Source organism: Selaginella moellendorffii, unplaced genomic scaffold (genome assembly GCF_000143415.4).
Source record: "Selaginella moellendorffii unplaced genomic scaffold, v1.0 SELMOscaffold_17, whole genome shotgun sequence".
NCBI classification, from domain to species: domain Eukaryota; kingdom Viridiplantae; phylum Streptophyta; class Lycopodiopsida; order Selaginellales; family Selaginellaceae; genus Selaginella; species Selaginella moellendorffii.
The window spans coordinates 225512-248633 of record NW_003314278.1 but is presented as its reverse complement, the minus strand read 5'-3'; the positions used below and the strand labels follow the sequence as shown (position 1 = coordinate 248633).

Here is a 23122-nt window from a genome sequence, read left to right as displayed (position 1 = left end):
TCTCAATGCTACATCACACAGTTCCTGAAGCGAAGAACACATCTGGTACCATTTCCACAAGGTACTAGTGTTTACTTCAAATTAACGAAATGCCAGATTCACTAACTATTGTATGAATTCCAGGAACGCATACAGGAGGACGATACGTATGTAGCGTGGTTCAGACCATATATGGACCATCCTCCACTGGAACGACGCTTTTATACCAGTGTTACAAACCCGGATAGATGAAGTGGTTTGTGTTTTACCAATGTAATTCTTTTGGTTTCTATCAGGATCTGGTGGAGGCTTGGAAGGCGATACATGGACCACACCAAAATCATCATCGTAATCACTCTCTGGAAGAATGCGCATTTACTCAAGGCTGCCTGAGGTGTTGAAAACAAACTTGACATCAGTAATGTTATACAACATTAATGTGAAAACTTTTGCATACAAGAGGTTGATGAGTGCGGATATTAGTAAGCAAATTACTTATCAGATTCTTTAATTCTTACGTTCTTTGACGACAGATTCATTCGACGAAGGGACTGAACCTCAGATCATCAATGATTTCCTGCGCTTCTTGTTACCGTGGGAGTTCTTTCAGCAAACACTTTGGCAACGTGCGTGTGCATTCTGTGTGATCAGTGAATGGCAAGCAAACTCCTGAACCCCAAACGTCTTCAAACTATTACTCGTTTGGGATTATACAGACGCCCTGTGGAGAGGATGCGCTCCAGGTTTCAACATCTCCCATCTCTGCATGATTAGGCTTTGTAAAGTTACAAGAAAGATAGTCTATGTATGCCAGTAATTTAAATCAAGTGCCTGTGAACTATGATTTACCACCGATTGCATGGCTGCATGCATCCTAGATCTTACATAAGACCTCTTCAAGCTCCAAGCACGATTACAATTAACTCATTGATCATGAAGGCTGATTTGGTGTTTCTCGTTTTGGTATTTGCCACTTTGCAGATTGTGTTGTCTACTTCGGGTACATTGCCTTTGGATGCGGATGATATTGATGTTGAGGTCTTTCCAAAGAGACTATTGACTTTGAAGGCGTGGTGCCGTATCGGCAGCAGGAGCCAATCATTCCCTTGTGGCGAAGAAGTGTTTGAATTGAACCTTCGGAACAAATATTATTTACAAACTGACTTAAGAAATGGATGCTTCAAAGTTTCATCAGGAGTTATTCGCTTACTGGGATCCAGCATAAGCATCCTCTCTAACAAGTTCTTGAATCTCGCCATCAGCACTCCATCTTCCCCTGTAAGATCTGAAATACAACTTGTCTTTACATTGAAGGACGCCATACTTCTCAGAGTTTCCAGCTTTGTCACGGGATCTAGCTGCCGGAACTCAAAGTTCTCGTTGAAATGCATGCCAGTAAACGCTCCTTTCTTCAACATCGCCTTTGGAAACGCCCCCTTGAGCTCCATTTGCTGCTTGAGAAGCCCGTTGTTAGTAGCAACAGGAAAGAGGAACTTGCCCGTGTAGAGCTCATACAAGCAGCAGCCGGCAGACCACATATCGATTGGGTGGCTGTAGGGAGCCACCCCGAGGATGATCTCCGGAGCCCGGTAGCTCGGACTCACCAGGTATGGGGTCTCTGCGGACAGGGTTTGATCCCTCGCAAACATGGCCACCCCAAAGTCGCACAGCTTGATCGATCTCCGGGACTTTGTGACCATGATGTTGTCAGGCTTGATGTCGCAGTGCAAGATGCCGCAATGGGCCAAGTGCTGGAGGGCAACCATGAGCTGGTGAGCATAGACACAGATGGTTTTGAGATTGATACCTCTGTTTCGCCCGTACTTGTTTGTGATCTGCCGGAGGTTTAGATCCAGGGACTCCATCACCAGGCACAGATGCTCGCGATACACAAAGCTGTCGAGGAGCTTCACGCAGTGGTTGTCTTTGTTCGTGGCCTCCGGCTCCGCCACCTTTTTGAGGATCTGGAGCTCCGACTTTGCAGACCGGAGCATGAGATCGTTCTTCCGGGGGATCTTGATGGCAACCTCCTGCTCGCACTCGGGCAAAAGGGTCTTGGCTAGGAAAACCGTGGAGAACATTCCGCTTCCTATGGATGCCTTCACCTGGTACTTGGAGTTGATTGTCTCGCCAACCCGGGCCTTGTAGTAGAACTCTTGATCGTGCCAATTGTCAGGGTTGTCGTTCCTTAGCCCTTGGACGGAAGCCTCCGGATTTGTGATTTCTGTGAGTGGCGTCTCCGAGAACATGTCTTGAGCTGGAGGTGATTTGTCGCAAGAATTACTGGAGATCTGGGCAGTGTCACGAGGAACTGAGGTGTTGAGGGAAACAATCTGCTGTTCCACTATTTGTCCTTCTTCTAGTGCATGCTTCTCCAGGATTGCCTGTCTCCTTTTCCTGCTTTCCTCTCTAACTCTTTCCACCATTGCATCTTCGTCCTCTATTACACTTATCTGGCAGTCTTCGCTCCTTCTTTTCCGACCCATGTCAAAGGGTTTTGCCAACCCTATTTGTAAAGGACAAATTTATACTTGGGAATGATCCTCCGACTTTGAAATTTAAGCGGGAAAATTTGGGGCCATGTCTAGGGCTATGGCGAGCGCATGGCGATTGTGCGCCCCCAAATTCTCGAGCTATGGTATGATCGCGCTTCTTCGCTGTAAAGCTGGATTGCCACGGATCTTGCGTCTTTCTAGGAGGCGCCATAATATCTTTCTCGTGCTTGGTCGATTGGGGGGGATTCCGTGCTGTCCCGGATCTGGAACAAGGAGCTTGAGGTAAATTTCATGTGGTGGTATCGCTACTGGGGTGAAAGAAATCTCTCTCTTGCGCTTGTGCTACTAGATTTCAGGCTGGGCATACTGCTCGAGGTGTTCTTGCTTTAAACTTATTTTCGTTTTTATGAGCCTCTTACATATATCCTGGGAAGTCCAATACCGATTCGAGGTACGAGTTTATTTTTCAGAAGAAAGAATTACCTCCCAGAGTTTTTAACGTCTTGGGACTCGCCGCCTCCAAAGCGGCTAAATCCTCGCGAGTTCTCTTGTCGCCCAGACAGGATCTTTGCTTTGAAAGTCTGCAAAATAATATGGTGAGTGTTTTTACACACTGTCTGTGGTATGGTGAGAACTTACCTCGAGGACTCCTTGATGCAGGCGTTGAGTTCTTGGTTCTCCGGGACGATTTCGAAGTTCTCACTCTCTTGATCGTACGTGACACTTCGAAATGAATCAGCAGTCAAGGAGTAGAGAAAAAGGACCCCGATTCCTGCTCGAATCCCAATGTGACTGCTGCTCAGGTACTTCTCCATGTCTGGTGGCATTTGGCAAAGCCGGATCCACTTAGACTTCTCCAGGTCGAGCGTGTATATGACGACGTGGGTTTCTGGTCCTGGCTTGCCTTTCTCAAGAACGAACTCATCCTCGCATGTTGTGGCAGCCACGAGAGAGCCGGATGAGAAGGAAGCGATGAGCGGACCATGCGAGACGAAGACATGCTCGGAGAAGGCATCGGTGTTGTGCTCCACTCCAAGGTGTTGGCGTCCAAGGCATAGATGGTATCGCCAGCGTCTTCAAAGCAAGAGAAATAGAAAGCGCTGGGGCCGATCGCGCTGGTGAAGACCTCCGGATCGTCAAGCACAGGGCCGCCGCCTGGTGTGTTTCCGTCGCCGATTGCAGTCCACGAAGGCCGATCGCAGCCATTGCGGATCTCCAGAATGCCGCTCAGCCTCCTTCCCGCCTTGTCATCGCTCGTGCCCATGCATTCTTCCGACTCCTGCGAGGTAGCAACCGCGACGAACACTCCGGGTCCCGGATCCTTGCCACGGTAGGAGATGCTGTTCGGGATAGCCGGGAAGAGTCCGGCCAGGCAGCCGGAGGTCGGAGAGTAGAGCACTGCGAACCGATTTGGGCGGAGCCACAAGAAGTTGTCCTGGTCCTTGAGACAGCACCCGGGAAGAGCGATGGAGACAGTGGCCGCTTCCGACGCCTCCGGTCCTTCTTTTTCTTCGTCTCCGGCGACCATTTCCAGCTTGTACCAGGAACGCAGTACCGGATCAAACGCGAAGACACACTGGAAGCTTGGGCCGTGCACTTGCATCCAGGTTTCACAGCGATTCTTGGGCTTGAAGCTCGAGCTGCGGAGGAGCGACCGGATTCGCCTGGATACTCCGGAGAGTTTCGCCTGTGTCCCAAAGGAAGCGGACGAGAAAATCTTGCGGAGAATGTCTCGAGGTAACTCTTCCATTAAAGGTCGTGCCCTTTTTTTTAACTTTCACTTGACATTTAAACGTTAAGTTCCGGAGGCGATGACGCTGACCATGAAATGCTGTGCGAGCCAGGCACCTTAGCAGCTTACTCAAGCAGTTATCTAGATGCTTCGTTCGACGATCTCGACGCTGTGACAACGAAAGCAACTTGGTCGATGCAAAACGAACACTCGACACTATACTATTAAGAAGACTTTCCTTGCCAGTCCTCTCGCGGCTCTGCCCAGGTACTTTTCTCATCGACAACTCTCTGTCGTTTATAATGCTTCAGTCTATTTCCAGAAGCTGGGCACACCTACTGCAATCGCCTGTTTATATCCTGCCTTGTTCCGTTATTCAGCAAACAACCAAGGAAAAAGGAATATCTCTCACCTGGTGATTACACTGGCGATTTCTTTCTGAAGTTGGTCAATCCTTCGTGCGTGCTACTTTCAGCACCTTCACATCCTTCGCGTGAGCGAGTGAAAAGCTCCCGAGTTATAGAACATGATATTAGCCAGAACAGAGTCAATCGAACCTCCTTGGACCGCCAGAGATTCTACGAGAGCGCAGCTTCTCAATAACACGAGTTTGTCAGCTTTATAACAGTAAACTACAAAGTGACGCGGCTTTGGCTGCCGAAGAAAGGAAGACGCAGAAAGGGAAGGTGCTTGCATGAAAATTATGCAGTTTGTTAAAGATTTATGTTCGACGTGCTTGTTGCAGGATGCTTTGCAAGCTGAAGATGAAGTCAATAAATGACGAACTTTCTCTTTTGCGGGCGGAGCTCCTTCGCGTCTCAGAAGAAAAGGACAACTATTACAATCAGGTTCAGGCATTGTCAGCTGAAAATGCAGCAATCAGGAAAAAACACTTCAACGTCTGCCGCTGAGATTATGCGTTTCACGAGCAAGGTAGAAGCGTGGAGGTGTTTAAGATTCTTTTACGTACTTAATAGTAGCCCTGTGTGCAGGAAAGCTACGAAAATTAAGCGGAGCAGATCAGACTCCTCCAAAAACAACTCAATCGGTCGAAGCAATATGCTGTTTCTATCTACTTAAACCGATGGATCAGGTTGCGGAAAAATCATTGTCTTTCGAGCAGTGAATTTATGTAAGCAAACTTGCTGACGCAGAGCAGCAGATCCGGGAGGGAGAGATGTTACGCCGCAAGCTCCAAAACACCATTCAGGTTGGTACTTTTCTGTGTTGATCTTCTAAGGCACACAGTGGTATTTCAAGAGCTGAAAGGGAACATTCGTGTATTCTGTAGAGTGAGACCACTTTTACCCGATGAAAACGACGAAACATCGACGCTGATTCGCTATCCAGGCGAGTAGGGAATTGCTCAAGGTAAATCTATTTGTCTGTATTACGTGCAGCTGCGCTTGTCTCTTTAGGCCAAACATACGCGTTTTCTTTCGAAAAAGTTTTTGGACCCGACGTATGTCAGAGAGACGTGTTTACTGAGATTTCACAGCTCGTTCAACAAAGCGCCTTGGATGGCTATAACTAAGGTAACACCATTTGTTCGCATTCTCTGTTTACCTGTTCCTTGCAGGTTTGCATATTTGCGTATGGCCAAATTGTACCGGCAAGGCACACACTAAGGCTTATATGAAACCATAAGAGATCTTTCGTCATAGCGTGGATGGGAACACGACCCCAGCAAAGCAGCACGCAACCAAGCACGAAGGAATACCGTTGTGTTTGAGCTTACTGTCGTCTGCAGGTAAAGTAATATCCTTTGGCAATCTCTAGACGTTGGCAGGAAAACAGCTATTCTTCTCGAAGCCATTCATAGGAAAGAATGAAGTATTCACTGATACGAAGGATTTGTGTGTAGAATGCTGAGCAACAGGTACAGGGAGTTCTCAACCTGATCGACTTGTCTTATGTTTGGTTCCATGCAGCGCGTCAGCTATTTGAATTGCGAGCTCACAACCTTGTCCGTTACGTCGTCGATACTCTAGGGACCAACATTGGGCAGGAGGATATCAAGCCCGCTCTAGAGGCTGCGTTCCAAAGGTGGCAAAATCTTGAGATACGTATATGCTTTTGGTTGAATTGATATCACAGGATGGACGATGAAGTTCCGAAAGAGATGCGAGCTTTGCGTGAGTCAATTGACTCATGGAAGGAATTTGAGGTGTTCCAGCACACCAAGATCAACAACATGGTGGTGTTGGTTCACAATGGATGGGTCTTATACACCGCTGGAGCTGCCAATGCCAGAGTCGCCATGTCCAGAAGCTTCAAGCCCGATGATAATGCGCCAAGTGCGGACAATCGCAATGCGGCGAAGAACACATCTTGTACCATTTCCACAAGGTACTAGTGGTTACTTTAAATGCTAGATTCACTAACTTTTGTATGAATTCCAGGAACGCATACAGGAGGACGAGCGCTCGCTTCGGACCATATATGGACCCTTCTTAAGTGGCAGGACGCTTTTATACCAGTGTTACAAACCCAGATAGATGAAGTGGTTTGTGTTTTAGCACTGTACTGCCATGTAATTCTTTTGCTTTGCAAATCTATAGAGGGGCGATACATGGACCACAGCAAAATCAGCATCGTAATCACCCTCCAGAAAAATGGACATTTACCCAAGGATGAGGGAGGTGTTGAAAGCAAACTTGATATCCGTAAGCTATTTGATTTTGATGTTTATTTTGCATGTTTGGATATTAGTAAGCAAATTACTTATCAGATTACTTTAATTCTTGTTACCGCGGGGTAAGCTTCTTATTAGTCCTTTCAGTAAACATTTTCTCAGCGTGCGTGTGATCAGTGAATGCCAAGCAAACTCCTGAACCCCAAACGTCTTCAAACTATTGACGCCCCATGTGCGCTCCAGGTTTCAACATCTCTGCATGATTAGGCGTCGTAAGGTTACAAGAAAAATAGTACCTTAAAATAAGTGAACTATGATTTACCACCCATCCTAGATCTTATATAAGACCTCTCCAAGCTCCAAGAACGATTAAAACTAAGCCATTAATCATGAAGGCTGTCTTGGTGTTTCTCGTTTTTGTATTTGCCACTTTTCAGATTGTGTTGTCTACTTCGGGTACAATTGTCTTTGGATATTGATGTTGAAGTCTTTCCAAAGATGGATGATGATTATGAGAATGAGCAATGGGGCAAGCATGGGAAGAACGCTAATAATAATAACAACATCAAGATCAAGATCAATTTCTGCAAGAACCAAGTATATAGATCATAAAGACAAAATGTACTAATTGCCTGAAACATGAATATTAATTGTTTCTTGAGAATCTGACTATTGACTTTGAAGGCGTGGTGCTGTATCTTGGTGGCCTTCGAAGGCGTGGTGCCAATCATTCCCTTGTGGTGAAGAAGTGTTTGGATTGATCATCACATCCTTTGGAACAAATATTATTTACAAACTGACTTAAGAAATGGATGCTTCAAAGCTTCATCAGGAGTTATTCGCTTACTGGGATCTAGAGTAAGCATCCTCTCTAACAAGTTCTTGAATCTCGACATCAGCGCTCCATCTTCCCCTGTAAGATCTGAAAGACAACTTGTCTTAACATTGAAGGACGCCATACTTCTCAGAGTTTCCAGCTTTGTCACGGGATCTAGCTGCCGGAACTCAAAGTTCTCGTTGAAATGCATGCCAGTAAACGCTCCTTTCTTCAACATCGCCTTTGGAAACGCCCCCTTGAGCTCCATTTGCTGCTTGAGAAGCCCGTTGTTAGTAGCAACAGGAAAGAGGAACTTGCCCGTGTAGAGCTCATACAAGCAGCAGCCGGCAGACCACATATCGATTTGGTGGCTGTAGGGAGCCACTCCGAGGATGATCTCCGGTGCCCGGTAGCTCGGACTCACCAGGTATGGGGTCTCCGCGGACGGGGTTTGATCCCTCGCAAACATGGCCACCCCAAAGTCGCACAGCTTGATCGATCTCCGGGACTTTGTGACCATGATGTTGTCAGGCTTGATGTCGCAGTGAAAGATGCCGCAATGGGCCAAGTGCTGGAGGGCAACCATGAGCTGGTGAGCATAGACACAGATGGTTTTGAGATTGATACCTCTGTTTCGCCCGTACTTGTTTGTGATCTGCCGGAGGTTTAGATCCAGGGACTCCATCACCAGGCACAGATGCTCGCGATACTTTGCAGACCGGAGCATGAGATCGTTCTTCCGGGGGATCTTGATGGCAATCTCCTGCTCGCACTCGGGCAAAAGGGTCTTGGCTAGGAAAACCGTGGAGAACATCCCGCTTCCTATGGATGCCTTGACCTGGTACTTGGAGTTGATTGTCTCGCCAATTCGGGCCTTGTAGTAGAACTCGTGATCGTGCCAATTGTCGGGGTTGTCGTTCCTTAGCCCTTGGACGGAAGCCTCCGGATTTGTGATTTCTGTGAGTGGCGTCTCCGAGAACATGTCTTGAGCTCGATGATTTGTTGCAAGAATTACTGGAGATCTGGGCAGTGTCACGAGGAACTGGGGCGTTGAGGGAAACAATCTGCTGTTCTACTATTTGTCCTTCTTCTAGTGCATGCTTCTCCAGGATTGCCTGTCTCCTCTTCCTGCTTTCCTCTCTAACTCTTTCCACCATTGCATCTTCGTCCTCGTCTTGGTAGTTTGCGCTCCTCTTTCTTCGGCCCATGTCCAAAACCTAGGGCTTTGCCTCTTATTTTCCTTTTTGTTAAGGACAAGTTTATTCTTTGAAGGTTTTAGCGCTGTCTAACTTATGGAGGTGCTGGTCAAGTAGTTTCTTCTCCACTTTCTTTGCACCGTCTGTCCCAGTGACATTATATACTACAGTGAGCAAGATATCCACCTGATTACTCTTCGGGGGGAGCTCCTAGGTCAATCTCAGGTGAGTAACTTTGTCACGAGTTTCTTGAGGCCAATCTTAGAGGTATATAGGCCTTCATGTGATCGTTGTCACAGACACGAGATCATCGAAACGGAACAGCCAATTACTATTGGCTCACATTCCTGGCGCGAGAGGTTGGGGGAACCACGAATAATTTTAAACGACTACAAGGTCAAGCCCTAGAAAAGCCCTAAGAATGTACTTTAGGGTTCTTCGTGGCGTGGGCTCGCTCCAGATGATTCGTTTGTGAGGTACAGATCTTCGCTCTCCAGACGCTAGATCTCGGGGGATCTGGCCATGGCGGCGGCGGACGCTGTCACTGCAGCTGAAGAGCAGGACAAATGGCTCGCGGATGCCATGGCTCTGGTCCAGCACAATGCCTTCTTCATGCATCGGGCGCTGGTAAGCTTGTAGCATGCATGGAGGAGCAAAAGGACATTGATCCATTGGTTTTTTTCCTTCCTCATTGGTTGCATTTTCGCACTTCACGCAGGATAACAACAACTTGAGAGATGCTTTGAAGTACTCTGCGCAAATGCTATCGGAGCTTCGCACCTCCAAATTGTCTCCACAGAAGTACTACGAGCTGTGTAAGTGTTTTCCTGTCTCTTTGTTTTTCTTTTTTCCTTGCTTGGCTCGACTCACTATACTCACAAATCGAATGCTTCAGATATGAAGAGTTTTGACGAGCTTCGGAAGCTCGAGTTCTTCTTCAAGGACGAGACGAAAAGAGGCCGCACGAATGCCGATCTCTACGAGCTTGTTCAGCACGCTGGCAACATCTTACCGAGGCTGTATGCTCTTTTTCTTTTTCCACTCTTTCTTTCATTCTCCTGAGACGTCGTTCGTTTCTTTCAGGTACCTGCTTATTACAGTAGGCTCGGTGTACATAAAATCCAAGGAAGCTCCCGCAAAGGACGTCTTGAAGGATTTGGTTGAAATGAGCCGTGGTGTCCAGCATCCCATTCGTGGTTTGTTCCTGAGAAGCTACTTGGCTCAAGTCAGTCGTGACAAGCTACCAGACGTTGGCTCCGAATACGAAGGGTATGTTTTTAAGTTTGCCGTTGCTAAGCTCACAACGCAATGCAGGGAAGGAGGTAGTGTCAATGATGCCGTGGAGTTTGTGCTTCAGAATTTCACGGAAATGAATAAGCTCTGGGTCCGGATGCAACACCAGGTCAGTATACACCATCTCGTGTCAAGAATGTGAGAGAGCATGCACCTTAGCTCATGAAGTGTTCCTGAACGGAGGAAGGCTTGAGAGTCCTGAACGTAGTCTTGCGTATGCAGGCTTTTGTTATGAGGGTCAGGATGATTTAAGGCTATTCTGCAGGGACCCGCTCGGGAGAAGGAAAAGCGAGAAAAGGAGAGGAGACAGCTGCGAGATTTGGTATGTTATGCTAAGCGCCCTGGACGAACTTAGACCTCCTCTCTGGCAGGTTGGGAAAAATCTTCACGTTCTAAGTCAGCTTGAAGGTGTAGATCTTGCAATGTACAGGGATGTGGTCCTCCCAAGAGTGCTCGAACAGGTATGTTTCTATGTTCTTGAGAAATATAAACTCTAAAAGAGCACCAGGTTGTTAATTGCAAAGACGAAATCGCACAGTACTATTTGATGGACTGTATCATCCAAGTGTTCCCCGATGAGTTTCACCTGCAAACTTTAGAATCTCTTCTAGGGGCATGCCCCCAGCTACAGGTTTGTTATTTCTTTTACTATGATTGCTTTACAACTAACTGTGGTATGCAATCTTAGACCACTGTTGATGTCAAGACGGTAATGGCACAACTTATGGACAGGCTTTCGAACTATGTCGCCTCTACACCAGATGTCCTACCGGAGATTTTACAAGTAGAAGCTTTTGGCAAACTCAGTACTGCTACCATGAAGGTGCGTAAGACCAGGCTTCTAGAAATTTCTGGAGATTTATTGTTGTTGCAGGTTATAGATGCTCAACCTGACATGCCGCTTGTAGGTGCTGTTAGTCTTTTTGTGGCTTTGTTAACCTTTACTTTGAGAGTACACGCTGATCGTCTGGACTATGTCGACCAAGTTTTGGTAAGCAACTTTGTCTGGTTATTACTGAGGTGCTCAAATCATTATTGATCAGGGTGCCTGCTTTAAGAAGCTTGAAGGAAGGGGGAAGGTTAAAGACAGCAAGGCTACTAAACAGATTGTGGCCTTGTTGAGTGCACCTCTAGAGAAGTACAATGACGTTGTCACTGTGTTGAAGCTTACGAATTATCCACGGGTTATGGACCACCTGGATTATGAAACGAACAAGAGTATGGCAGTGACTATTATCCAGTTCATTATGAAAAACAACACGCTTATATCGAGTGTTGATAAGGTGACGATAAAATCTTTTTTCAGGCAGTTTTTTAAAATGCAGGCCAGGTGGAGGCACTTTTTGAGCTTTTAAAAGAACTTATCAAAGACAGTGAAGGGAATCCCGCGTTAGACGAGGCAAGTCCAGCTTATTATAAAAAAAAAAATCCGTGGCTGACTTTCATGCTCATTCGTAACAGATTGATGAAGAAGACTTTCAAGAGGAGCAAAACCTTGTTGCTAAACTAGTACATCTTCTAAAGAACGATGATGACACAGAAATGTTTAAGGTAGTGATTCTTGGAGAAGGTCGTTGCCTGTAATACAAACTTCAAAACCTTTGCAGATTCTGGAAGCAGCTACAAAACACTTTACAGAAGGAGGTTCAAAGCGTCTCTCTTTGACTCTACCTTCACTCGTATTCTCGGCATTGAAGGTATATACAGTTCAGAGTTTATTTGGCTCTAACGTGTTCTCGGTAAAGTTTGTGAGACAATTACAATTCCGAAATGCAACGGACGAAAGCCCGGTTTCTCCAAAGAAAGTTTTCCAATATCTGCATCAGGTAACTTGGACGCACTAATTTTATCACAACCTTAATTTCTTTTTCACTCAGACGATTGAATCGCTATCAACAGTGCCTGCTCCGGAGCTGGCATTACGTTTATATCTTCAGTGCGCGGAGGCTGCCAGTGACTGTGACTTGGAGCCTGTTGCCTATGAGTTCTTTACGCAAGCGTTTATGCTTTACGAAGAAGAGATCGCTGTGAGTGTCGCGGCGAATTTATTTTCTGAACTTCGTCTTAACATTCATGTGCAGGACTCTAAAGCACAAATCACGGCAATGCACCTGATCATCGGGACATTGCAGAGAACTACTGTCTTTGGGGTAGAAAACAGAGACACGCTCACTCACAAAGCTACAGGGGTAAGCTTTGCTCGTACTTTCAGACCGAATCTCACTCTCGCTTTGCAGTACTCGGCGAAATTGCTAAGAAAACCGGATCAATGTCGTGCTGTGTATGCTTGCTCGCATTTGTTCTGGAACGACGACGGTGGGACTCAAGACGGGGAGAGGTACGTTTCTCTCGGCACTAGATTAACTCTGTGAATCCCATAACACTGTCAAAACACTCAGGGTGCTACTGTGCTTAAAGCGAGCTCTCAGAATCGCCAATGCTGCTCAGCAAGTGTCCAGTGCAAGCAGGGGAAGCAGCGGACCAGTCACTCTCTTCGTTGAGATACTGAACAAGTCTGTTTTGCTAGATTTCGTTTCTTTCGTTTGAAACACTAAACTATTTCATTTCAGGTACCTCTACTACTTCGAGAAAGGCGTCCCGGCAGTAGCGAGCAGCCTTGTCCAGGGACTCTTGGAGTTGATCATGACGGAGACTCAAAGCGAGAAAACATCCAAAGACGCGGCTGTGGATGCTTTCTTCGCAAGCACGATGAGGTACATACAGTCCCAGAAACAAAAGAGCGATGCGTCTGGAGAGCGGTATGGTACCATTCAGATATAGCGCGGTGGAAAAAAAAAAAGAAGGCTCGCTGTGTATACATTTCAAATAAGCGGCATAATTTTTTTAAGCGAATGAGTTTAACTTAAAACGGTGACGCGCCATGTATCTCAGCCGTTAAAACTAGACGAGAAAGGTATGATCCCTTTGTATATAAGGTTTATCACTTAGAGAATAGGTTAATGGCGTTTATCAAAGAACACTACGACTGTGTGGCAAGGGAGACAAGGGACGAGCGTAGAAAGAGTCGCGTGATTCGCCTTCGGCAACTCAACAACATGGTAAAACAGTGTCTCTTGTCTGAGTTGATCGGTGGCGCTGGCGACCACAAAGCTTCGAATATCAAGGTCTTGGATCTGGCTTGCGGCAGAGGAGGCGACATCTTCAAGCTGGAGGGGCTGGGAGTGCGCAAGTACGTGGGAGTGGACTTCTCCCCAGAACGAATCAAAGAGGCCGAGGAGAGAGCTCGAGCCCTAAGATCCATGGCAGCCAAGTTTGTGGAGCACGATTGCTTCTCGTCAAGTTTGCCCCAAGATGTCACGGCGGAGGGACCGTACGACGCTTGCAGCTGCCAACTTGCGATACACTACGCTGCATGCGACGAGGCCACCGCGCGGACGGCCCTGGAGAACATCTCGGCGTCGCTCAAGCCGGGGGGATTGTTCGTAGGCACCACGGTCGACTCGCGGGTGGTTTTGGAGAAGCTAAAGAGGGTGGCGGGCAACACGGAGCTGTCCAACAGTGTGTACAAGCTCGCCTTGAAGCAACCCGTGAAGGAGGAGCTAGTGTTTGGCAACGAGTACAACTTCGCGTTGGAGGGCGTGGTGAACGACTGCCCGGAGTACCTTGTGTTCTTCGATGCCTGGGAGAAGCTTGCGAGGGAGTATGGTCTCAAGCTCGTCATGCACGCAAATTTTAAAGAGTTTGCTTGGAAGCACAGGCTGGGCAGGAAGATGGGCGAGCTCACAGGGGCGGAGAAGGAGGTCTTTCCCTTGTATTGCGTCTTTGCTTTCGAAAAGCTGCCCTATATGAGCAGGAATAAGAAGCTCAAACGATGAAATAAGTTACTATGCTCACTCTGGAGCTTAGATTGTAAGATCAACACTATACCCTTTTTAAAAAATGTTTCGTTTTTGCTAAGATAAACCAATTTTTAGGAGCGCTCGAGCTTTGCAGGCTCCGCAGCGGCATGGCGCGGATTCGCCAGCGCCTCTGCTGCTTGGATTCGCAAGCGCCGTCGTTGCCGACGCCTTCTCCTGCCTCCAAGCATTTGATCAGGTATGGATTTTCGAGGCTCTCTCGAGAAATGTAGCCGTGTGATTTCGTCGCAGGATGAATAAGAAATCCATCGCCGACGACTGTGACCTGTCTTCACGTGCGATTTCCCTTATCAACTTAGAGCTGCTGTTGCGGAGGCAGCTCCTTCACAGCGCTGATCGATCAGTGCTTTCTAAGCAAAGACAGTTATTTTTCTTTTCTATTTCAGAGGCGAGAGGTGGAATGGATGGGGGAGGTGGTCTCTCCTGGATGCTCCACAGGACCAAGATCTCTCCCTGGTGTGGTGGTCACGGGAGGAGCTTTTACTGCTGACTCCCAGGGGGATCGAGTAGTGAGTGAAAGGTGGTTCAAAGGCCTGGGCTTATCTCCGGAGACGCGGAGTTTCTGTATTCGATGCAGCTCCGAGTTCTGGAAAGCATGAGTGTGGGGGATCTCTGAAAGAGCTGTGCTGTTTTCCGGAAACGAAGAGATCGTTGTGAGTGTGTGGCATATTTATTTTCTGGACGCTGCAGAGAAGTACTATTTCTGAGAAAACAGAGACACGCTCACTCACAAAGCTGCAGGGGTAAGCTTTGCCGGTACTTTCAGACCCAGTCTCACTCTCGGACTTGCAGTACTCGGCGAAATTGCTAAGAAAGACGGATCAATATCGTGCTGTGTATGCGAGCAAGCATTTGTTCTGGAATGAGCATGGCGGGACTCAAGACGGAAAGAGGTGCATTTCTCTCAGCAGTAGATCTGTGAATCTCAAGACACTGTCAAAACTCTCAGGGTGCTGCTGCGCTTAAAGCGAGCTCTCAGAATTGCCAATGCTGAAGCAGCGCCTCTCTTCGTTGCAATACTGTTCTGCTTTCGTAAACTAAGTTCATTCCAGTTACCTCTACTACTTCGAGAAAGGCGTCCCGGTCCCGCTCGCAGCAGGTCCTTGATTGTAGTTAAAGCCGAGTGATCCCTCTCAGCGGGAGTGGACTTTATCTTCGAAAGAATCAAAAAGAGACCTCGACCTTGGCAGCGAAGTTGTGACACGCTTGCAGCTAACTTGCAATACAGTACGCTGCCACCGTGGGCAGATGGCTTGTGCGTGGGTTTGGACAGCATCCATGAATTTCTGTCAACACAACTTGACTTGCCTCTCATTTATTTAAAGCATAGACAGCATCTCATTCTGAACAGGCTATAGAGAAGCTGAGAAATGGAAACCCCCAGTCCTGACATTCTTCGTAAGTTATGGGCTCAGGTAGACCTCCACAATTTGGTTGTACGAAAATATGAATGGGATTCCCATCGAAGTGAATCTTGTAACTTCGAACTCCTTCTAGAGTCTGGCACTGACCACAACTAGAATACTTATCAATTTGCTCATCACAACCTGGTGCAGCATACGTAGTGATGGTGGTGTCAGCTCCCACACTCCCAGTAACCAATGCAATCACAACTATGATGAACGGGATCACATATACACTAGCCTTGAGCACTCCAGCCATATTCACTGCTTGCCATTGATCCAAAGTTTTAGTGTTATATAGCTCAACTCAGCTGCCTGCGTGCAACTCGTGGGATGATTGTGTGATCCTTTTGAGGATAAGTTAAGCAGCTTGTCTTCTTTTAAATTTTCATTTCACGTGGGAACAGCTTAGCGTAATTAGTTTACCATCAGGAATTATTTATGTTGGAGTGCACATGTGTGGAAATGCTCCAAACTTGGTCCTATTTGGCGTCAAGCGCAAGAGCTTCAGAGCCTCGTAAATCCATGCCATGGATTATCGTCGGCTAGGTATAGGAGATTCCACACGTGAATCATCCTTGTCCAAGAGAGATTGAGGAATATGCCCAGTCATTTCTACAAAAGTGCTTAAACCCTAGCGTTTTTCTAGGGCTTAACAGGATGTTCTCTCCCGCCTCGCGAGGCGCTCGAGCTCGCAAGGCTCCGCAGCGGCATGGCGCGGATTCGCCAGCGCCTGCGCTCGGATCTGCTGCCACCGCCTCCAGCTCGCCTCAAGCGCCGCCGATGCCGACGCCTTCTCCTGCCTCCAAGCATTTCAGGTATGGATTTTCGAGGCTCTCTCGGGAAATGTAGGCAATGGCCGTGTGCTTTCGTCGTAGGATGGCTCCCATTTTGAAGAGTGGAGACAAGAAATCCATCGCCGACGGCTGTGACCCTGTCTTTGTGTGCGATTTTCCTCATCAGCTTAGAGCTGCTGTTGCGGAGGCAGCTCCTTCACATCGCTCAGGCAAGTCGATCGATCAGTGCTTTCTAAGAAAAGACCGATTTTTGTTTTCCTTTTCAGAGGCGAGAGGTGGAATGGATGGCGGAAGTGGTCTCTCTTGGATGCTCCACAGGACCAAGATCTTCGTGTGGAGCCATTTGCGCAACCAGGCGTCGTCAGAGTGTAAGATTCTCAACGTCCCACCACAGCTTTGCACGGAAGGCGATGGTCAGAGTATTGATTCCAGACATGGAAGTAGCTGGCTCGTCCGGATTGTGAATCGTGGGAAGGAGTCTAGTCTCGTGAAAGGTCGCGTTTCAGCTAGCCTCGTTCTATGCAGTCAGAAGAGCTTGACGGTGGTTTACTGGCCGGATATTTTCAGGGACACAGAGAGCTTGCCTGTGGTGGCTATGCCGGATGACAAGCTTCTTCAGATAGATGACAGATATGGTGGAGCTCCCGGACGGAGGTCTTCTTCGTCGTCGTATGGTCCTCAAGCAGATACAAAGCCGGTGAAGTCACTCATTGCCACAGGACTTAGAAATCTGGAATGCGTAGCCATTGCCAGCTGCTTGGGGAACTTATGGAGGTTCGACTGCTCCGTGTCTGGGATTTCCTGGCGGTCTGTAAATGCTGAGATTCGTGGGAAGAGCGACAACTTTGGGCCTTTCGATTTCAACAACACTGGCATAGTCCGCTCCCTGGTGTGGTGGTCACGGGAGGAGCTTTTACTGCTGACTCCCAGGGGGATCGAGTGCTGGGACGTGCAGTTAGTGAAAGGTGGTCAGCTCTCAAAGGCCTGGGCTTACGATATCTCCGAAGACGCGGAGGTTTTGAAGGATCTAACGAGTCAGAAACAAGTGTGGCTTCTCGATTTGCAAGTTACTGCGGAAAAGAACCTGACCGTGCTAGCGGCATCTTTATCCAAGGATCGAGTCACGAGCTCCAGTTACATGCAGTACTTCATGCTCACTTTTCTGTGTGCACTACCTTCGGGTAGGAGATTCGGCGAATGCTGTGACCCGCAGTTCAGATGCGTCAAGAAGAAAGCTCCAGCACAAGTTATCTTACCAAAGGCTCGAGTAGAGGAGGAGGAGTTTCTGTATTCGATGCAGCTCCGAGTTGGTGGAAAGCCTGCCGGTTCAGCCATGGTTCTTGCAGGTGATGGCACCGCAACGATCTCTCATTACTTACACGGTGTTGGTCGGCTATACCAGTTCGATCTTGCATGGGATGCCGGCAGAGTTTTAGACGCTTCTGTGGTACCTTCGGTGGATGACAGCGACGAAGGCGCTTGGCTTGTTTTGACTGAGAAAGCAGGAGTGTGGGGGATTCCTGAAAGAGCTGTGCTGCTTGGTGCTGTTGAGCCTCCGGAAAGGAGCCTCTCGCGGAAAGGCAGTGCTAAAGACGAGTCCGTCAAGGAGCAGAGGCGACGATTAGCAGTCGAAAGCACGGATGGTGTGGGAAAAGTCCTGACAAGGAATTCTACTCAACGTCTTCTCCAAGATGAAGAAGCAGAGGCAACAGTCGGTCAGCTATTTCAACATTATCTGACTACTCGGCAAGTGATCGCGGTCTTTGAGAAGCTACAGAAGACCGGAGCATTCGATGACGAAGGCGAAATGAATATTTTCGCTCGCTTCAGCAAGTCAATTGTCGATACAATAGCCAAGCATTGGGCTTCGGGTGGAGCTGGAGGTGCAGCCACGATGGCCATTACTGCGCAACTTACTGAGAAACAAAAGCGCCATCAACAGTATCTGAATTTTCTCGCAGCTTCTAAATGTCATGAGTTCCTTCGGCACCAACGAAGTAAGTCCGTGTATTAAGTTTCTCTCTCCGTTTTTGGCTGCTGAACAACGTCTTGACCAGGGAGTAGTCTGCACACGGTTCTGGAGCATGGTGAGAAACTTGCTGCGTTGCTAAAGATCAAGGACACGTACAACTCTCGAGCTCCTGGCCAGAGCGGTGGTGAAGCAGAAGAAGCTGAGATTACTGGAGCTCTCTGGGATACAATTCAGCTAGTCGGAGAGAAAGCTCGCAGAAAGAATGTGATGCTTATGGACAAGGAAAAGATGGAGGTGTTTTTTACGCGGGTATCAGACATAGAAGAGCTTTTCGGCTGCATCGATGAACACAGTCAAGCTATAATCGGGCAGGAGATGTCACTGAAGTCACAAACCGAACGCTTATGCGAGGTTGCCGACGCCTGCTCCTCTGCTGTTAGAGCTGGCATTCAGTACAGGGATACACAACAGACATGGTATCCGTCGCCAGAGGGCTTGACGGCCTGGTACTGTAAAGCAACAGTGCGTTCCGGATTATGGCGACTGGCGACCCATCTTATGGACGTCCAGACAGAGCTTGACGTCCAGTCGAAGGAAAAGCTGATGGTATCTCTTGCTGATATAGCCGATGTTCTTCTTGAAGGCTATGCCGGTGCCATTTTGGCCAAGATAGAGCGCGACGAGGAGTACCGAGGCTTGCAACTCGAGTACTGGAGCAGACGTGATAGCCTTCTACTGACTCTTCAACAGCATGAAAGAGAAGCATCCGAACTGGCTTCTCAGGTAAAGATCAGTTGTGTGACATACATGGCTCTAACTAACGTCGTATTTGGTGTGTAGCACGCTGAAAGCGCCGACGCGGGGGAGAAGAAACGGCTGGAAGTGCTGCGAGATCGGTATTCGTCGCTTTTGGCTTTGGCTCGACGTCATGCAGGCTATCAGACACTTTGGGAAATATGCATCGATCTCAATGACATGGATTGTCTGCGCAAACTTATGGTGAGTGCCTGCTTTTACTGTTCATATCACCTGACGTACGAGGTGCTATAATTGTGTGCAGCATGAGAGCATGGGATTGAAGGAAGGACGCTTCAGCAACTACGTTTTTGAGCAGTTCCTGAAGAAAGGCCAGTACTCCAAGCTACTGCGTCTGGGAGAAGAGTTTGCAGAAGACCTTGCGTCCTTTCTTCGGGACAAGAAATCTCTTTCCTGGCTCCATGATTTCTTCCTCAAGAGATTCACTGCTGCGTCGGATACCATCCATCACTTGGCTCTCTCGAGCAGCGACTTGAATATCCCGATCATTCGGGACGAAAAACCGACGTCCGGTTTTACTCTATCTGCCCGACGAAAGCTTTTATATCTGGCAAAACTGTCGGCACTTGCAGGTATGTAGCACTGTCACAAGCTTTCCGAACGTGATTATGTGTGTCCGTACTTTCAGGCTGGAAGCGTGGAGCTGTTGACAAATCGATTCAGATCGAAGAAGATCTTGGAATTTTAGCTGTTCAGGTCTGTCTACGACCAACTTGTTTACGATTCCTTGAATTCTTTTCCACTGGGACAGGAAGCTGCTGCTGAGTTGGGGATTGCAACTTTTACCGAAGTTCTGTCACCGCTGCAGCTCGTCGAAGCGTGCCTGAACAGTGGCCACAAGGAACTGGTTCTACGTTCTCTGGAGGTTTTCGCGCTGTCGGGGGACGTTTTCAGAAGAGGGAACAAGAGCCTTTTGGAGGCCGCATGGCTGAAGCTCGCTGATCAAGACGACTGGCTGAAAATGAGGCAGCTCTCGGACGAGGAATGCTGGAATGACCAACAGCAGTACGAAGCTCTCAAGGCAACTGCCCTCTACGCAGCGTCAAAGTACTGTTACGGGGGCTCGGCGTTTGTAGTTGGCACACCGTTCGAGGAGACGCTGCAACTTTTTCGAGAGATCGACGCCAGCAGTCGAAGGGCCGAGCCGGGCAGTGCAGGCTCGGTGAATGAGGTGCTGACGGAGCACGAGGACTTTCCGGAAGCAGGGGAAGCCATGGTGATGGCGCTGAGGATGGGGAAAGGACTGGAGCTTGTAGCTGAGGAGGACAACAGCATGGAAATGTGATCATGTCCTCGGGGAACTTGTGCATGCATGCCACTGGTCATCTTTGAGACAACTTTGAAGCGAACTTCCCTCGAGAAACAACAAGCGTCGACGTGCTCACCAGCTTTCAACTAGGATCGCAGCAGGCCTAAGCATGCGTCGTCGGCCCAAACCTCTCTGTCTCTCATCTTTGCATTGACATTGTGAGATTCCATGGCTGGATAAAACCCTCCTGCTTATGAATAGACAATCTTGTGATGAGCAGTGCAGAGATTATCATTATCATGGCCAGGTTTTTGCTTGTTGCACGACTAGAGCTGGATCAAGCTGCCATTCCCAAGCCTCCTTCCTTCAAGCAGTCGCAATCCATTCAAGCTATACAATGGAAGATGAACTGGTAATGGATAAATTTCTCTATGACTAAGTCTAGATGTTGAAGCATTTATTTAATAACATCACACAGCATCTCGTGCCTATCCACTAATTTCTCACAACATTGTCAACAGCGCGAGTCTATAGAAGCTCAGAATGGGACCAAATGCTTCATTGTCTTTGAGTTATAAACGAGCATTGACCTTTAAGTGACAAGCTGGTGGTGTGGATTTTCATCATAGTCAATCTGGTAACCTTACTGCTAGGGTCCCAGGAATGATCACAAATAGTGTAGGTATCAGTTGTTACGACACAACCTGGCTCAGCATGTAGTATGATGGTACAATTTTGCAGTTATAACTTACCTTCACTCACGAACTTGTTATTGCAGGACATAACATATCAACAAAACAAAATTAAACGTCAAAAGCTTATTTATTTTATTATGAATCGGAAATAAAAAGCTCTTTCAAAATCATACTTCTTCAATTTCATCACATTTCCTCTTCCCATTTGGCCCACCCTTAGTTTTGAGCTCAAATATATTTGTATCTTCATCTTCATCAACGCTGAAAACTGTGCAAGAGAAGCCAAGTTGCTTAAATTTTTCCAGGGCTTCTTGTCATACCATCCTGATTTAACTTCAAATTGCAAAGAAGGATAGATTTCCATAACAGCTTGATAAGCTTCTCTCTTCAAGTGCAATAATATCAAGATTACTGGTTGAACATCCCCATTTGCACATATTGTAACATACTGTCGGTCAAGAAACAAGGGGTGGCACAGACTTTTTTGAGAATGTTTTGAAAAATGTTGTTTACTGGAGAAAGGAAGAAAGAAATTCCAAATTCCTGCAAGTTTTTCCATTGATTGCTGCTGTTAATGCAGAGATTTTTGTAAAAGTTCCAATTTTAATTAATTAGCAATGCAGACCCTGAGTTCTTGATTCTGTGTGACAAACTCGAAGCTAGGAACACATTGATGATCATTGGGTACTGTTTCCTCTCTTAGATCTTTGATATCATTGTTATAAATAAAACGTTGGCAGAAGCACATAGAGGACATCTGATATATTCAATCCCATGGTTTTCAGAGAAATGGGGTGAGTAAACATTAGTCATGCCATTTAAACCCAAGCTTGGATACTTTCGGTAACAATTATCCAAATCTCATCCCATGATTATATGTTTTATAATTTCTTTCAAACTTCAAGATGATACAGTTGCCATATGGTAATACAAATATGAATGTTTTATTTTTTAATTTTTACCATATATATCATAACATTAGTTTACAATATTATTAAATGATTATTTTATGTGCACTAATTAATATATGTCATGATTAAGAAAGTTAATTTTATATATATATATATATATATATATATATATATATATATATATATATATATATATATATAAAACTCAAATATTTATTTTAAATTCACTTTTAATGTCTTTAGTTTTGTTCTTTTTATTTAAATATTCATTATGGAATGTATTTGGTAAGATATATAGATTGGGGTAAAAATAATTCACTTACTGAGGAAGATATTAATATAATTTTATATCAAATTAAAAGACTTGCACTTAAACTATATGAATCTAATCTTTATCTACAAAATTATATTGATACTGATTTAATAGATATTGATGGAGGAGGTGTTATCATAAGAATTCAATATTTAATTGGAAGTACTTTATATTGTTCTACAAGAATTTTTCAACTGGAAACAAATTTTAGGTGGTTCTCTCCAAAGATCAATAAATTAATTAATTAGAAAGGTAATAATTAATTTATTGCAAGCACTTTCTAGCGAATGTGGAATTGTGTTTAATAATTTTCATATATATATATATATATATATATATATATATATATATATATATATATATATATATATACATTTACATACATATATATGTAACTTGTTGGAAACCAAACCCCTAAATTAAATATGGTTTTAAAATATTTTGAAACTTGATATTAATTTGACTTCAAGTGCTAGTTTCTCTGATCATATTTTATATAAAGGTAAATTCTTACAATCCCCAAATCATATGAATATACTCTATATCAAAATGAATTGTAAACTTGCATTTTTTTCTGGAAAAAATAGCATGGGAATCTCCAAATAATGAATATTTTGGAGAATGTTTTTTAGATCTTCAAAATGATGAAAATTTAGTGTTATATACTTTTAAACGAAAACATATTATGGTCTCCCAATAAGTACTGTTATAACAAACTAAACTGGTAAGCTCAGCATTAGATTATTCTAAACATGTTGGCTGCTTATGCTAGAATTGTCTTATTGAATAGAAAATAATTTCGAGCACTGCACCAGCCAAGCTCGAAAATGAAGAAAATCAAGGCCGTGGACTGAACCTGCGGGGGAAGCCCACATGATTTCTAGTCATGTCCATCTTTAGCTGCTAGTTCAGAAGGTCAAGAAGAATGAAGTGGACGAATT

At 46.1% G+C, this 23122-nt stretch overlaps 6 protein-coding genes, 1 long non-coding RNA gene and 1 pseudogene across 8 annotated transcripts; 6 read left to right on the top strand and 2 right to left on the bottom strand.

The window, feature by feature from the left end:
- Positions 1–1127: 1127 nt before the first annotated feature.
- LOC9642789 lies at positions 1128–2465 on the bottom strand (annotated as a pseudogene).
- A 109-nt stretch (positions 2466–2574) lies between these two features.
- LOC112346802 lies at positions 2575–2968 on the top strand. The gene is made up of 3 exons (XR_002992577.1): positions 2575–2617; positions 2676–2756; positions 2824–2968. It is a non-coding gene; the product is annotated as an uncharacterized LOC112346802 (long non-coding RNA).
- Positions 2969–3204: 236 nt separating this feature from the next.
- LOC112346837 lies at positions 3205–5044 on the top strand. The gene is made up of 5 exons (XM_024676608.1): positions 3205–3277; positions 3452–4211; positions 4275–4473; positions 4529–4892; positions 4952–5044. Exons 1-3 carry the CDS (start codon positions 3205–3207, stop codon positions 4432–4434), a joined length of 993 nt encoding a protein of 330 aa, XP_024532376.1. The 3' UTR covers positions 4435–4473; positions 4529–4892; positions 4952–5044.
- Positions 5045–7626: 2582 nt separating this feature from the next.
- LOC9640075 (serine/threonine-protein kinase prp4) lies at positions 7627–8640 on the bottom strand. The gene has a single exon (XM_002971353.1). The coding sequence runs from the start codon at positions 8638–8640 to the stop codon at positions 7627–7629; it is 1014 nt and encodes a 337-aa protein (XP_002971399.1).
- Positions 8641–9281: 641 nt separating this feature from the next.
- Positions 9282–13016, top strand: LOC9640074 (vacuolar protein sorting-associated protein 35B). 2 transcript variants are annotated; one of them, XM_024676497.1, is made up of 20 exons: positions 9282–9481; positions 9573–9669; positions 9750–9873; positions 9938–10123; positions 10169–10256; positions 10413–10469; positions 10519–10608; positions 10656–10778; positions 10836–10970; positions 11022–11138; positions 11191–11430; positions 11478–11546; positions 11609–11698; positions 11755–11844; positions 11893–11973; positions 12025–12174; positions 12229–12336; positions 12385–12485; positions 12547–12660; positions 12718–13016. In XM_024676497.1, the coding sequence occupies exons 1-20, from the start codon at positions 9377–9379 to the stop codon at positions 12926–12928; spliced, it is 2376 nt and encodes a 791-aa protein (XP_024532265.1). In that variant the 5' UTR covers positions 9282–9376; the 3' UTR covers positions 12929–13016. The 2 variants fall into 2 exon arrangements, with proteins under 2 accessions (XP_024532265.1, XP_024532264.1); XM_024676496.1 differs by having other exon boundaries at positions 9938–10256.
- A 91-nt stretch (positions 13017–13107) lies between these two features.
- LOC9640073 (mRNA cap guanine-N7 methyltransferase 1) lies at positions 13108–13983 on the top strand. Its single transcript, XM_002971569.1, has one exon. The coding sequence runs from the start codon at positions 13108–13110 to the stop codon at positions 13981–13983; it is 876 nt and encodes a 291-aa protein (XP_002971615.1).
- A 57-nt stretch (positions 13984–14040) lies between these two features.
- On the top strand, positions 14041–15219 carry LOC112346797. Its single transcript, XM_024676470.1, has 2 exons — positions 14041–14203; positions 14257–15219. Exons 1-2 carry the CDS (start codon positions 14115–14117, stop codon positions 14513–14515), a joined length of 348 nt encoding a protein of 115 aa, XP_024532238.1. The 5' UTR covers positions 14041–14114; the 3' UTR covers positions 14516–15219.
- Positions 15220–16091: 872 nt separating this feature from the next.
- On the top strand, positions 16092–20751 carry LOC9642787 (nuclear pore complex protein NUP133). The gene is made up of 8 exons (XM_024676484.1): positions 16092–16246; positions 16307–16434; positions 16492–18222; positions 18283–18980; positions 19038–19196; positions 19258–19585; positions 19642–19709; positions 19765–20751. The coding sequence occupies exons 1-8, from the start codon at positions 16212–16214 to the stop codon at positions 20296–20298; spliced, it is 3681 nt and encodes a 1226-aa protein (XP_024532252.1). The 5' UTR covers positions 16092–16211; the 3' UTR covers positions 20299–20751.
- The last annotated feature ends 2371 nt before the right edge of the window (positions 20752–23122 follow it).